Raw genomic sequence first — 15,000 nt, forward strand, 5'->3', positions numbered from 1 at the left:
ACCTTGGACAGGCACAGGCGGCGGTGGGTGTACATCTGCCGCTTGTGCTCAAACTGTGCGCCGCACGTGGCGCACTTCAGCGACTCCAGCTCCGCTTTGCGCAGCCGCTTCATCGCTTCGCTGACTGGCGCCCTGCCGTTCCGCGGGTGGTCCTCCTCCTCTGCCGAGCCGTCCACATCTGCATCCACATTGTTCTTGTCTGCTTCATTCTTCTCTTTCCTCCTGTTCCTCCCCCCTTGGGCTGGGGACTGCTTTGTGGGGCTGGGGGCTGAATGATACAACTCAGGGATCTTTGTCTCGGGGTGTTTCCTCTTCATGTGGTTGATGACGGACACCCGGGTGGCCAGTTTCTTGTGACACACTGTGCACTCCAAAGGAATGATGGGATATTTCCTCGGTCGGCCTCGGCCAGCCCGCGGCAGTTGGGAGAGTGCGAAGATGGTGTTTTCCTTGGAATCAGCCGTGTCATCCTTGTCTGGGTGCTCCCAGGGAGAGGACGCCAGATCGTCTTCAAGCTTGACGTCCTGGCTGTCGAACAGCTCCACCTTTGGTGCCACTGCCTCTGACAGCTCTGCCACGGGGCGGAAACAATCATCCAAATACTGGTCCTCCCCATCTGCAGAATTGCTGTGGCCCGCACTCATGGTGTGGTCAGGACTGTCTTCCCTCTGTGTCGATGCTTTCTTCCGACGCTTTGACGTGCGTCTCTCTCCTCTAGAGACTGGGCCCCGTCTCCTTCTGGTGCGCAGGTTCATTCCGCTGCGTGCACCCCCATCTCCCTTCACATCCTGCAACAGTGGATTGACCGATCACCACACACATCCACGTACATACATAGATACATACACATACACACACTGACCAATCACTACACACATGCATGCACACACATACATACAATGATACATACACTTACACACACACACTGACTGATCACCATACACATGCATGCACACACATCCACACACATACATACAGATACATGTATACATACACATACAAACACACATTGACTCAGTGACTGATCAGCACACACATCCACACACATAAATACATACACATACCGCACACATATAATATTCATTCACACACATACATACAAATACATTCTGATTCAACACACACACATATATATATTGCACACACATACCATCAATTTGTATTTCTTTTTATCACAACAGATTTCTCTGTGTGAAATTTGGGCTGCTCTACCCAGGGAGAGCGCGTCACTACACTACAGCGCCACCCATTTTTTTTGTATTTTTTCCTGCGTGCAGTTTTATTTGTTTTTCCTACTGAAGTGGATTTTTCTACAGAATTTTGCTAGGAACAACTCTTTTGTTGCCGTGGGTTCTTTTATGTGTGCTAAGTGCATGCCGCACACAGGACCTCGGTTTATCATCTCATCTGAATGACTAGCTTCCAGACCACCACTCAAGGTCTAGTGGAGGGGGAGAAAATATCAGCGGCTGAGCCGTGATTCGAACCAGCGCGCTCAGATTCTCTCGCTTCCTAGGCGGACATGTTACCTCTAGGCCATCACTCCAAGTCTGCGTAACACTCCAACACTGGGTGAATTTTGAATTAATCTCAAAAGATTTTTATTTAGCCAAGCATTCATTTGGCTATGTTCTATGGCGTGTGTGTGTGTGTGTGTGTGTGTGTGTGTGAACGTGTAGCATGTGTTAGAGCGTGAAATACACGACTGGAGTGTGTAGAGCACATTTGAGTTAAATTGCACAAGATTATCCACCATTCAAAACTGATCATATTAATATAATTTATCAGAACACACTACCAACTAACCAAACCACCAACGTGAAGTCGTCAACACACCTGTGAAGCAAGCTGATGATTGCCAGTAGTAACAGTAGCAGTATCCTCACTGACTGTGGGTGGCTCCAGACTGTCAGCCTTGCCCAAGGTCACCACGACCTGGTCAGCTGCAGCCACAGGTGTGGTCTGTGTCACCTTGTCACAGGTGACACAGCACAGCTGCAGGAGTGACTGGCAGGTAGCACAGATGCCACCTCCTCCCGAAGAAACGGCTGCGCTTTTGTTGTAACTGTTAATTATCAATAATACTACTGATGATAATGATACCGATAATATTACAACAACCAATACTGCTACCATTAGTATTACTACTGCTGTACTAATGATAAGAATAATAACATTAAAAGAATAATGATACTGACACTAATCAATAAAGATAATAGTAATAACAATACTAATACTGATTCAATGATAACAACAACATAATAATAATGATGATGATAATAATAATAATAATTAGTAGTAGTAGTAGTAGTAGTAGTGTAGTAGTACTTTTTAGTAGTAACAGTAGTAGTTGTACTTGTAGCAGTAAGCATAAATCAGTTTTCATGGTTAAAAGTCAAACCAAGACTGGTTTTTTTCCCCTTCTTCCCACTTGCTTATGGAAAAGTAAGACATCTGGGCTTGGATTTATCATTCACTCTCTCATATGAATACTGAAAATCAGCTGAGAGCTATCCTGCATGTTCACACACTCACACACACAGACGCATTCACACACACACACACACACACACACATTCAATACACACATGCCCACACTTAACACAAACATACACACTCACTCAACACTCACACACCACACACACACCATAATGATAATCTTCCCCTGTAATATTCAGATTTTGCAGGTCACATGCATGCCACAAAACCAGAGTCATTTTAAATAAGCTTTCAATACAGATAAAAATTCCAGATTTTCACTCGTATCCGACTCCACCCCTGAAAAAACAACAACCTACCATTCCAGAAGGAAATGAGCGATGTCTTCATCCGTCACCAGATGATGCTTGATCCCAATGTGGCGCCATTTGTGGTACGTGGACTTCTGGCTGAGCACCATGTAGTAGGTGAAGTCTATGGGATCTCCTTCCTTCTTCTGGACCTCTAGCAACGGATCCTCTGCCATTACTGGCACCTGTCAAAAACAACACACACAGAAAAAAAAAAAAAAAAAAATCCTCTGAAATTTGTTTTGACTTTTAGACTCACCCTTTACAAACAGCAATAAAATAGCAAAACACACAGAGAAAAATACCTCTGAAATTGTTTCTGACTTTTGGATTTAAACTTTACAAACAGTGGTAAAATAGCAGACCCAGTACAGCCTTCAAGGGAAATGCCATTGTCGAAGAGAACATTAACCCAACATCTTGATCTTCTATAAAAATAAAAATAAAATTATATAACTTCTCATTTGAATTCCATGGTACAGTATATGACATTGACACCAATAAAATTTAATTTTTATAAAGTACACCAATAACGCCGTCAGGACCGTGATCTTTAAAACTGACAGCAGGACATGTGAGACAAACACACAGACAGAGACAGAGAGAGATACAGAGAGAAATTCAAGACAGCATAATACAATTTCTGATGGAGAGAAATTGAGATTTATAACTCATCATTTGCAAAGTCTGTTCTGGAACCAGCCACCATAGCAATGCACTTTGACTTCAGCACTGCAGACTGATGACTAGCGGGACACGAGTTCAAGCCCCGACAGAGGTGGATATTTTTCAGCCCATGGCCCGGGCTCCTTCCAGGAAAATAGCATGCTATGGGTTCAAGTGAGAAGAAGACTGGGGCCACACAGTCGAGGGTCATCCACTTCATGGATCTTTTTTTCTCACTCTTTGGGAATGTTAGATTGGTGGCCTAGTGGTAATGCTTCTGCATTGGAAGTGAGAGAACCTGAGCATAACAGATCAAATCCCACACTTGCCACTATTTTCTTCTCCTCCACGAAACCTTGGGTGTTAGTCAGAACTGAGATCCTGTGTGTAGCATGCGTTTCACACATGTTAAAGAACCCATTGCAACAAGAAACCGGTCCCTGGAAAAATTTTGTTTCAGAATTGACTCTTCTGCATCTGTGTGTGTGTGTGTGTGTGTGTGTGTGTGTGTGTGTGTGTGAGAGAGAGAGAGAGGGTGTATGTGAGACTGAATGAAAGAGGAAACAAATGATGAGCACTGAAATGCAGTTCCCAATCGGCTCTACTCAGGTGGGGAGCCTGTTGCGCAATGACTGTAATGTGGTTATATAATATGAATGTTAAAGCTTGGTCTCTGGCCCAGTATGTTTGTCTCTCTGTACGTGTGATGTGTGTATTGTCGCATATATCCATGTGTATGTTCCTTGTCTGTAGTCAGTGTAGATATAGTTAAGTGTGTTTCTTGTCTGTGTTAAGCTTGATTTAAACATTTTTCGATGTACAAAGGCTCATTTACTTCTTCACATTTGAAACCACCAACTGGGTTCAGAAGTTCAGAGTTGACCAACTTCAGCGTTTATTCTCATATTAATGTATACATGTAAGATCGTCTGCACTTTGGAGGATGTAATGTAATCAGTTGGAAAAACAGTAAAGATGTGGAGAGTGTTAAATGACAGAAAAAGTAAACAGAAAGCGCCTGTACTTACAATCAATCAAGCTTGATACCAATATCAATATATCCAATTAGTTCTCAGTAAGTTTGCAAAGTCTTTTCATTGCGTCCGATGGTCGTCGTCTGCTTGTAACAAGAAGAAAGTATCACTTTAGGAACCACAACCACAGATCCAGTATTGTTTGTTGCCGATTTCACAAAAAGCAGAAAATGAAGGATTGTGTAAGTCATACACAACAGCTCGGCATGTTTTCTGTCTTTTTCTGTTTGTAAAGAATCGCTTCCAAATGATTCGAAACTTCACACGCTGAAAAAGAAACTTCCTGTTTCCGTTTCATCTTTTGTTTGCCAAAATATACACATCAACTTTTTAAAAACGTAGTTAAAGAAAACCGTTTACAGACTAGTCCACATGGAAATTACCATGAAAGTGTATAACATTAAAAGAGATCTTAAAGACAACATCCACCTCCCAGCTTAAAAAGCTCCTAAAATAAATTTTAAAAAACTTGGTGTTTTACACAAATTTGTATAAAAAGTCAAATATGGGCAATATATTTAGTTTCGATTTCATAAAGTAGTTAAAGGGGTTGAAAGTGACGATAAAAGTAGGCAATATGACAAGTGTTGAAAGAACTATATTTGTGACATGCTTGCGAACTAATAACGAAAATCAGTTAATGCAACATGAACATGTTCGACTAGCTCTGCTTCGCATTGGATGTTTCAATCCCCACTGAATTTCAAGAAACGTGAGGTAAATACGCTTTTCTTCATCATAAGAAGAGCTCATTTCATACTATTTCAGTTCTAGGCACGGTAAATGAACACACCAATGACTGTTCATCCACAGGAAACATGTGCATTGACGAATTGCTATCCTCTGCTGAGCTTAGCTTGTCGTCAATGTTAGCTATGCCTGTTACAAAAAACTCCATAAAAAAAAACTTTGACACGTGAATATACACACAGCACCCGACAAGTCAGTGCTCGAAGATCAAAGAAACGCAAGCGCGTGCGTGGTGTGTTGTGTGTGTGTGTGTGAAAGAGAGAGACAGAGAGCGAGAGAGAGAATATTGACAAAGTTGATGCCCGAATTTCACACAGAGAAATCTGTTGTGATGAAAAGAAATACAAATACAAATAAACCAGTCACATCACCAACAAACAAGTGCACCAAACCATCAAGCAAAACATTGTGGACCATATGAAGATCCGCTGACATCAGTTCAGAAAAGAAGACAAGGTTGGTTTGGCCACTAAAGAAGATCCATTTGATATGCTGAAACAGTCCTCAAGGGAACAGAAGTGGAAGGCAGTAGAAACAAAGATGATCTGACAACATTGCAAAATGGACAGGAAAACCATTTGCAGAGATCCAGACTTTGACACAACCAACAGTTCTGTCCAGAGGAGTCTTGTGAACAGTTCTTTTGTGCGGGCCAACTCTGTCAGTCTGTGACTCTTCGCAGCGTCTGGGAGAAGAAGACCGAGGATGAATAGTCATAACACACTCATCATTGACTTAGTGGAAATTGTCTTTTTGGGTGTGGGTGTGTGTGTGTGTGTGTTGGGGGGGTGGGGTGGGGTGGGGTGGGGGGTGTCTTTTCTTTTTTTTACAAAAAAATGATTTTGGAAAGGATAATCAAATTCCATGTGAGTTTGAAATATTTAAAGTAACTATGGTTGTGATTGTGCTCTCTCTCTCTCTCTCTCTCTCTGTGTGTGTGTGTGTGTGTGTGTGTGTGTGTGTGTGTGTGTGTGTTTCTCTCAACATTGCAGGGTTGCCTCAGACTCTGAGTAAAGCACACTGCACGTGGTATCACAATTTAAGTTTAGAATTTTATGTATATATGTGTGTATTTATAATCAATAATCTGTACATAATTCCAGTGCTGCTCAAGTGGTCTGAGAAAAATCTCCATGCAAAGACTGAAAGTTTGCCATGCAGTGCATAAAAGCACATATTCTACAAATGAGAAAAGTTCTTATTTTGCATGGTTTCTGTTCTCTTGTTTAACTCACTCAGTATGGCCAGTCCTCTCTTCTCCTCTACACAGACCCCTCGGATGTCCAGTGGGTGTCTTAATGACCCAACCTTTAGCTTCCGTCGTAAGAATTGTGGTATTCTTTGTCAACATTCACCTCTTCAGTATGAGAGCCTTCCGCTTGCAATATTTTGATGATGGTAATTGGGGTGAAACGCTGTTAACGTCGTCTCTTTCGCCGTTCGTATGGAGAGAGTTAAGGTATGGCCATGCATAAAACCAGGTATTCTGCAGACGAGAGAAGTTCTTAACTTGCATGGTTCCTGTTCTCTTGTTTAAGGTATTGCCATGCACAATTTAAATTTAAAACCAGATAATATACAGGCGAGAGAAGTTCTTAACTGGCATGGTTTATGTTCTCTTGTTTAAGGTATTGCCATGCATAAAACCAGGTATTCTGCAGACGAGAGAAGTTCTTAACTTGCATGGTTCCTGTTCTCTTGTTTAAGGTATTGCCATGCACAATTTAAAATTAAAACCAGATAATCTACAGGCGAGAGAAGTTCGTAACTGGCATGGTTTATGTTCTCTTGTTTAAGGTATTGCCATGCGTAAAACCAGGTATTCTGCAGGCGAAAATAGTTCTAACCTTTCATGGTTTATGTTCTCTTGTTTAAGGTATTGCCATGCGTAAAACCAGGTATTCTGCAGGCGAAAATAGTTCTAACCTTTCACGGTTTATGTTCTCTTGTTTAAGGTATTGCCATGCGTAAAACTAGGTATTCTGCAGGCGAAAGAAGTTCTCAACTTGCACGGTTTCTGTTCTCTTTGTTTGAGGTAGAGTCAGCAGGGCAGACTGACGGCCAGGACTCTGTTGAGTCTGATGGCAGCTGGAGTGATGGACGTAAACCCCGCAACATCACAACCAGCCCAGGCCACGGAAAGCTTCCGCTGCAACATGGGAATGTTTTCACCATCGTTCGCCCAGACGGCTGCCTATCAACGATGGCGAAGCATTGGAGGCCGGCACCAGCTTTACACAGACGAGGAAATAGCCTGTTTCCTTATGAACTGGTGAGATCACAACTCTTCAGTTTCAGCTTCTCAAGGAGGCATCTTAGCCTTCAGACAAACAATTATATATATATATATATATATATATATATATATATATATATACACATACATACGCTACATCACATCTGCTAGGCAGATGCCTGCCCTGCAGCATAACCCAATTGATGCGCTCAGGCCTTGAGTGCATGTCTGTATATTTGTGTACCTATCAGAGTGGATTCCTTCTACAGAATTTTGCCAGAGGACAATCCTGTTGTTGTCAAGGGTTCTTTTTTATTGAGCCAAATGCATGCTGGGCACAGGACCATGGTTTATCCGTCACATCCAAATGACAAGATGCTCAGTTTGATTTTCCAAAGGTGGGAGAAATGGTAAGAGCGGGAATCGAACACAGACCCTCATGGACACTGTATAAGTGTATTGGCAGATAAATGTCTTTACCATTCTGTCAACTTTCTCTCTGTCACAACTCTTGCTACTGTAGAATAATGATAATAATGTACATTATTTTGTATTGCTCCCTCTCTCTCTTAGAGCTCAGTGGGCTTTGCACAAAAGAAAACATTACAAATTACATAATTCACTCATGACCTCTCTGTCTCTCTCTCTCTGTCTTCCCCCATTTCCTCCCCCCCCCCTCCCTCTCCACCTCTCTTATTCCTCATACTTGCATACTTGCAATGTGAGTTGGGAGACATGAACTATTTTGGAGAAGCTGGAAACCAAGTGTGCTTTGAGGTAAGTTCTAAAAAGATGAGTTTTTAGTGAAGAATGAAAGGCAGAGACGGAGTCAGATGAACGGATATGATGTGGAAGGTTGTTCCAGATGTGAGAAGCAGCAAAGAGGAAAGACTGTTCACCATACATTCTTGTACTGACATGAGTAATTTTCAGAAGGTGACAGTGTTTGCTTTATGGGTAGGAGTACAATTTCTGTTTAACTTGCAGGTTTCAGTATTGTCATTTCAGCTTCTATTTTTTTCTTGCTTCATTTCACTTTTTTTTCAGTACCAAGACATGCACTTCAATTTTAAAAGCAGTTCTTGGACCCTGCCTGTAATTGTTTCAATATATTACAAGTCAGTTACTTCTAGTTCTACCCATGATGATTCAAGTGTGTCAAAACTGATCAGATGGTTACAACTAATGAGATTGCTATGGTACAACAATTGTCACATGTTTAAGGTGGAGTGGACCATGAACAACAATTATCACATGTTTAAAGTTAAACCTTGAAATTGTAGAAATCTGTTGCCACCAGCCACCATGGGAAAGCAGTCAGTACCATTGACTGATGACGGGGAGATTGATAGGTTGAATCCCATCAGAGACATATATCAGTTATCATAGTGAGATCATTCAGCCCCAGTTGGTTCTTACCCAAAGTTCAGTGTGCTTTTGGCTCAAGTGGGAAGAGTAGGACCACTCAGTCGAGTGTTACTCACTTTGCTGTTGAGTCTCTGAAAAGTGTTGATCAAGTTCAGTAATATGAAATGAAGTGAAATGAATGTAAATAAGCTCAACTGAAAGGTATTGATATAAGGGATTGATATTTTGTCAGTAATGCTAAGGGAGACAATTGTGAATTTGACACAACTGCACAGACAACACAGGCAGAAACTCTGAGTCAGAGGAAGGCTGTGCATGTTCGTTAGCGCGCACGCACGTGTATGTGTGTGTGAGTGAGTGTGAGTGTGTTTGTGTGTGTGAGAGTGGTGTCTGGAGAAAGAGGACTTTTGCGATGTTCTGTCAGTGGTATTTTTAGTTCAGTGATGATTTTGTATTTTTATTACTGTCACTCTACAACTCGGTGTTTGCACACACGTGTGTTTGTCTGTGTGTTCCGTCCAGTTACGAGGAGAATCTGTCCAGTGCCTCACTGGTGAAAGACATGTGCATGACATGTGGGTCATCTCTATCCCTCATCTGTCTAAGCTGCGGACAACACGTCAGCACTTCTGACGTCACCTGCCATTTTGGCAGTTCAAAAAACATTGGAGAGGTAAGTAATATTCGATATATTTTTGTGATGTATTCCGCAGGCATGCACAAACTTCAGGGGGTCATCCCTATGTTCCTCCAGGTCTGTGCTCCTCCAGGTTTATGATGCCCAAAATCTGCTTTCAGCCTAGAGCGTCTGCTTCTTCTTTCTTCTTTGTTCATGAGCTGTGACTCCTATGCTCACTGGTATACATGAGTGGGTTTTTATGTGTTTGACCGCTTTTACCCCCACCATCTAAGCAGTCATACTCTGTTTTGGGGTAGGTGGTCAGGGTGGGGTGGGGGTGGGGGTAGTCAGCCTGGTGTAAGTTTTCCCATGTCTTTCATTTAAATTGGGGGGTGGGGGTGGGGGTAGTCAGCCTGGTGTAAGTTTTCCCATGTCTTTCATTTAAATTTTTATTATATTCGTTATTAACCCCTGTTGTTTGGTTAAATTGTCTATCAGCTTCGTTTTAAACGTATCCATGCTCTGTGTGTGATTATTTTGATTTGGTCAAAAGTCTTGTTACATCCAGATAATTAACAGAACATTTCTTTATGCAGGTTTATAAATTTGGTTGATAAAAGAAAAAAGTAAATACCTTGAGTGCCCCAGGACGGAAATTTCTGTTCCCTTCCGTCTTCCAGAAAAGTGCCCCAGGATGGAAATTTCTGTCTGTGTCATTGTAGGAATTTCCCTATTACAGAATCATTAAATTCATGTGAAATTGTCATTGTTGGATAGTGTAATCATATTTCTTTGAGGAAAGTATAGGTTATTTATAAATTTCATTCAGTTGGAAATTATACAAATAATGAGGCCAGGAAACGATATGATTAACAAATAGTAAAGGGTGGTAACTCTCTCCATTACACAAGGCACACAACCTCAAGTCAGCGATGCCCACGCTACCGATTCAGCTAGCACACAGGATGCGTGGGCATCACTGACTTGAGGTTGTGTGCCTTGTGTAATGGAGAGAGTTACCACCCTTTACTATTTGCATTTCATTCAGTTGTTTGCATGCTGGAATATATACTTAAAAAAAAAAAAAAATTATTATCTTCTGTGACCAAAACATCCTTTGGCAAATAGTTGTCACTGAGAATGAAATAGGCTTGGCACTGAACGGATTAACAGCCACTTTTTTTCTTTCTTTTTTCTAGAGGGATATATAGAAATATTTTAAAAGCACTTAAATACATTGATTTGATCAGATATTGAATGTAAATCAGTGCAGAACTTATATTTATAACATGCTTACTCGTAATATGATACAATATTATCCTAATCCAAAGTGATGTAGAATTAATGATAAAAATTTACAGAACTAATCTTTATAACAAGTTTAGTTGTAATATGATGCTATATATCCTAATCAAAAATGACATTAAATTTTTTTTTTTTTTAAGTTGATTTAAAGAAGGATATTTTTTTTCTTTCCTCATGGTTTTGATGCTGTCTTTTCGCTAACAAACTGACTGAGTCTTCACTTTTTTATTTCTTATTTTTATTTTATTGATTGATTGATTGGTTTATTTATCAATTCATTTTATTAATTTATTTATTTATTTTTATTTTTATTTTTTGCAAACATCAGACGGCTGTTGCTATAAGTGTGTGTGTGTGTGTGTGTGTGTGTGTGTGTGTGTGTGTGTGTGATGCATACTTTCAGAATCCCACATTTGCCAAAGCAGGGCGGAGGAAACCCCAACAAGCACAGAGAGCAGTGGTGAAGACAGAACAGCAGCAAACAGGAGGCTGCACAGGCTGCGGCAGTGGATGTCATCACCTGGCCTCTGAACCACCACCACCTCCTCTACCACCAACCCCCTGTCACAGCCACCACCCCCACCACCCTACCCTTCAGGAGAGCTGGGCAGAGAGCGTGCAGTGCTGTCCACCGACACAAGCAGAGCAGAATTTGCCCTCACAGCAGAGACCATCTGCACAGCAGAGTTTATCCACACAACAGTGTTTATCTGCACAGCAGAGTTTACCTGCACAGCAGAACCTATCCACTGAGCAGAGTTTATCCACACAGCAGAACCTATCCACACAGCAGAGCCTACCCACACAACAAAGTTTATCCACACAGCAGAGTTTATCCACACAGCAGAGCCTCCACTCACAGCCGCTTGTGCCTAGTTACAGCCAGGAACATTTAGGGGTCAAAGGAGAGCTGCTGCCTCAGGCAGACAGTGAAAGACTGCAGGAGTATGGAACGGACATTCTTAGGCCGCCATCACTGGACTCGGCTGCAGGGAACAGTACAGACCCACCGTTACTCGATTCCCCAGGGATGAAGAACAACGTGGTGGATCAACGTTTGTGGGGTTCCTATCAGCACCTGTATTGTCCCCAGGACCAGAAGAAAACAGAAGAGACGACAGAGCCGTGTGCAGAGAGACATCCTTCCCTGTCGCCACCCTCCAGTGTTGATGACTCTCCTCCTTCCCAAGAAGAAGAAGAAGAAACCAAAGAAGAACCTACGGACGCCAGTCAGGACAAAACCACAGGTAAAGGGAAAGGTGGCGGGAAAGGGAAAAGGGTGACAGCGCCCCAACAAACAGACCTGTTCTGTCGACCCTGCAACAAGCAGCTGTCCTCGCGCCAGGCCTTCGACCGCCACCTCCGCAGCCGGCTCCATGCCATCTCCCTCCTCCCACCGGAGGTGCAGGCCAGGCGGAGGCGCCGGAAGAAGGCGATCAACCCACAGCAGGCCAACCAGGACAAGAGTGTGTACATGGTGGTGGTGCGGGAGGAGGGGGTGGAGGGGGCACACGTGCAGGAGTACCAGTGCAAGGTGTGCGGCCAGGCCTTCGGCAGCCCCCAGGAGGCCAAGCAGCACCGGCGGCAGCACAAGGCGCGGGAGATGTGCCACCTATGCGGCAAGACCGTCAATGTGCGGGGCTTCCGTGACCACATGCTGCGGCACCGTGGGGAGCGCCGCCACAGCTGCGCCCTCTGCCCCAAGACCTTCATCAGCGCCGCCCTCCTGCGTGAGCATGCCATTGTGCACACTGGGGAGAAGCCGTACTGCTGTGAGGTCTGCGGCGCCTGCTTCCGCCACCGCCACACGCTCAAGTTCCACCTGCGCGCGCATGCTGGGGTCAAGGCCTACCGCTGCGGCCAGTGCGAGGCGGCCTTCACGCGGCCCCGGGGTCTCAGTGACCACATGCGCGTGCACACTGGGGAGAAGCCGTACGGCTGCGGGGTGTGCGGGCGTCACTTCTCCAGCTCGGGCAACCTGGCTGCGCACCGTCGCAAGGTACACAAGATGGCGCCGCTGCTTCCCAACGTGCCCTGCCGCCTGCTGATCAGCTGACGGGGGGAAGGATGAGGGTGGGGGTGGGGGCTGACGAGTAGGGGATGGTGCCTGGCTGTTGTTGCTTCAGGTTTTTGAAAAGAGTGGAGTTTTTTGAGGTTTCAGGGAGATGTCATCAAAGCATAAGGCCTGATCTGATTACCATGCCTACTTTAAAATGAGCTTTTCTTTCTTTTATTTAAAAAAAAAAATTTTTGTTGTTGTTATTATGCCGTTTTCTGTTTCTGTTGTTCCACCATCTGTTACCTTGCCAGTGGCATTGCTGTCATGCTTTTCATCCTGGCTCCGCAACTAAGCAATCATTGTTGACAGTATTGGGCTGAGTAGGTAACACATGGGTATGCTGAATCAGAACAGGCACTACTGAACACCACCAAACTGGACTCAGCAGCAGTGCAGGGTCTCCTCTGGCTTGTGGCCTCCTGGCGACCTAACATTGATGTTTCCCTGTGGACTGCCAGCGCTGGTGTGGCTGTGTATGTTGAACTCAAAACAAGCTGCATGGGAATGATGCCATTGCAATAATGATTTGTCAGCAAAAAAAAAAAACCCAAAAAACAACAACCAAATATGAGCCAGATGACATCAAAACATCATCCAGAAACAAAGAAAAAATAGAAAAAATATCTTCTTCTCATTCGTCAGATGGACATCCCTGTCTCTGCGATGAAGGCAGCTGTAAACAGCATGTCCTCCACACAGCCGTAGAGCTTCCCAATCACTGGAGCTGGTTCAGGCCGACGGGCACAATAGCCGAGTGGTTAAAGCGTTGGACTGTCAATCTGAGGGTCCCGGGTTCGAATCACGGTGATGGCGCCTGGTGGGTAAAGGGTGGTGATTTTTACGATTTCCCAGGTCAACATATGTGCAGACCTGCTAGTGCCTGAACCCCCTTCATGTGTATATGCAAGCAGAAGATCGAATACGCACGTTAAAGATCCTGTAATCCATGTCAGCGATCGGTGGGTTATGGAAACAAGAACATACCCAGCATGCACACCCCCGAAAACGGAGTATGGCTGCCTACATGGTGGGGTAAAAACGGTCATACACATGAAAGCCCACTTGTGTGCATACGAGTGAACGCAGAAGAAGAAGAAGAAGGTTCAGGCAAGTACCTCTTCCTCAGCACCTTGTGGAGTGGGCAGAATTGCAGCAGGTGATCTGTTGTCTGGCTGTCAGCACCACTGGGGCACCGTGCTGAGTGATCAAATGCGATGTTGAATGTTTTCACCTGTTCTGCTATAGGAAGTTAGTAGTTTTCAGCTGGTCTGTTATAGGAAGTCAGTAGTTTTCAGCTGGTCTGTTAAAGGAAGTCAGTAGTTTCCACCTGGTCTGTTATTGGGAGTCAGTAGTTCTCACCAGGTCTGTTATAGGAAGTCAGTAGTTTCCACCTGTTCTGTTATTGGGAGTCAGTAGTTCTCACCAGGTCTGTTATAGGAAGTCAGTAGTTTCCACCTGGTCTGTTAATGGAGTCAGTAGTTTTCACCTGTCTGTTAAGGAAGTCAGTAGTTTTCACTGTTCTGTTATAAGAGCTCTGGTTTTCACCTGTCCTGTTATAGAAGTCAGTAGTTTTCACCTGTTCTGTTTAAGAAGTGAGTTGTTCGACAGGTTTGTTGTAGTTTTAGTTTTGACTTTCATGAAAAGATTGCTAGTATGATTTGCTTTTTGTTGTGTGGAAAGTAGTTTTATTCACTGTTCAGGTTAAAGGTAAAGGTCAATTATTTTCACTGTTTGTTATAGAAGTAGTAGTTTTATTTTTTTTAAAGAAGTCAGTTAGTATATATAGTATGTATAAGGAATCAGTATATTTATACATGATTTATGTATAAAAAGATAGTGGTTTATTATTCATGTTCTGTTTTTGCGAATTGTTCACGCCTGATAAGGCCTCAGTTCGCTTTTGACCTGACTGATTAAGAAGGGTTTCTGACTGTTCTGTTTAGGAAATTTTTACCAACCGTTACAGTTAAAAAGTTTAATCCAACCTGTCATGGTTAAAAAAAAAAAAAATAAGTTACCCGGTTGTTTGCTCTCAGTAGTCTCAAAGTTTTTGTTATAAAAGAACTCAGTAGGCTACAATCACATGTTTTGTATCAGAATTCCCGTAAAATTGCTCAAATGGTTTGTTATAATAGAACTTGTAGTTTTTTAACTTTTTTTTAAGGAAGTGGAGT

General features: G+C 43.2%; 2 protein-coding genes across 2 annotated transcripts in view; one reads left to right on the plus strand and one right to left on the minus strand.

Annotated features, from left to right (window-relative positions):
• LOC143277940 (uncharacterized) overlaps positions 1–4,754 on the minus strand; it is a 6,084-nt gene extending 1,330 nt beyond the window's left edge. Inside the window, exons 1-4 of the mRNA XM_076582921.1 lie at positions 4,484–4,754; positions 2,799–2,974; positions 1,837–2,065; positions 1–788 (exon numbers count right to left, since the gene is read on the minus strand). The exon at positions 1–788 is cut by the window's left edge and continues 1,330 nt beyond it. Of these exons, the coding sequence (XP_076439036.1) occupies positions 1–788; positions 1,837–2,065; positions 2,799–2,965 (1,184 nt within the window). The 5' untranslated portion in view covers positions 2,966–2,974; positions 4,484–4,754. The remainder of the gene's footprint in view (positions 789–1,836; positions 2,066–2,798; positions 2,975–4,483) is intronic.
• A 303-nt stretch (positions 4,755–5,057) lies between these two features.
• On the plus strand, positions 5,058–14,202 carry LOC143277933 (uncharacterized). Its single transcript, XM_076582910.1, has 4 exons — positions 5,058–5,206; positions 7,279–7,511; positions 9,366–9,516; positions 11,171–14,202. The coding sequence occupies exons 1-4, from the start codon at positions 5,171–5,173 to the stop codon at positions 12,821–12,823; spliced, it is 2,073 nt and encodes a 690-aa protein (XP_076439025.1). The 5' UTR covers positions 5,058–5,170; the 3' UTR covers positions 12,824–14,202.
• The last annotated feature ends 798 nt before the right edge of the window (positions 14,203–15,000 follow it).

This window comes from Babylonia areolata, chromosome 35 (assembly GCF_041734735.1).
Source record: "Babylonia areolata isolate BAREFJ2019XMU chromosome 35, ASM4173473v1, whole genome shotgun sequence".
Taxonomy (NCBI): Eukaryota; Metazoa; Mollusca; class Gastropoda; order Neogastropoda; family Buccinidae; genus Babylonia; species Babylonia areolata.

What these genes read in the sequence shown, in the direction of transcription:
- LOC143277933 (XM_076582910.1), top strand. Translation starts at nt 5,171, where the DNA reads ATGTTTCAATCCCCACTGAATTTCAAGAAACGTGAG. An exon ending in TGAATTTCAAGAAACGTGAG is followed by an intron (nt 5,207 to 7,278) that starts GTAAATACGCTT and finishes TGTTTGAGGTAG; the next exon opens with AGTCAGCAGGGCAGACTGAC. An exon ending in GCCTGTTTCCTTATGAACTG is followed by an intron (nt 7,512 to 9,365) that starts GTGAGATCACAA and finishes TGTTCCGTCCAG; the next exon opens with TTACGAGGAGAATCTGTCCA.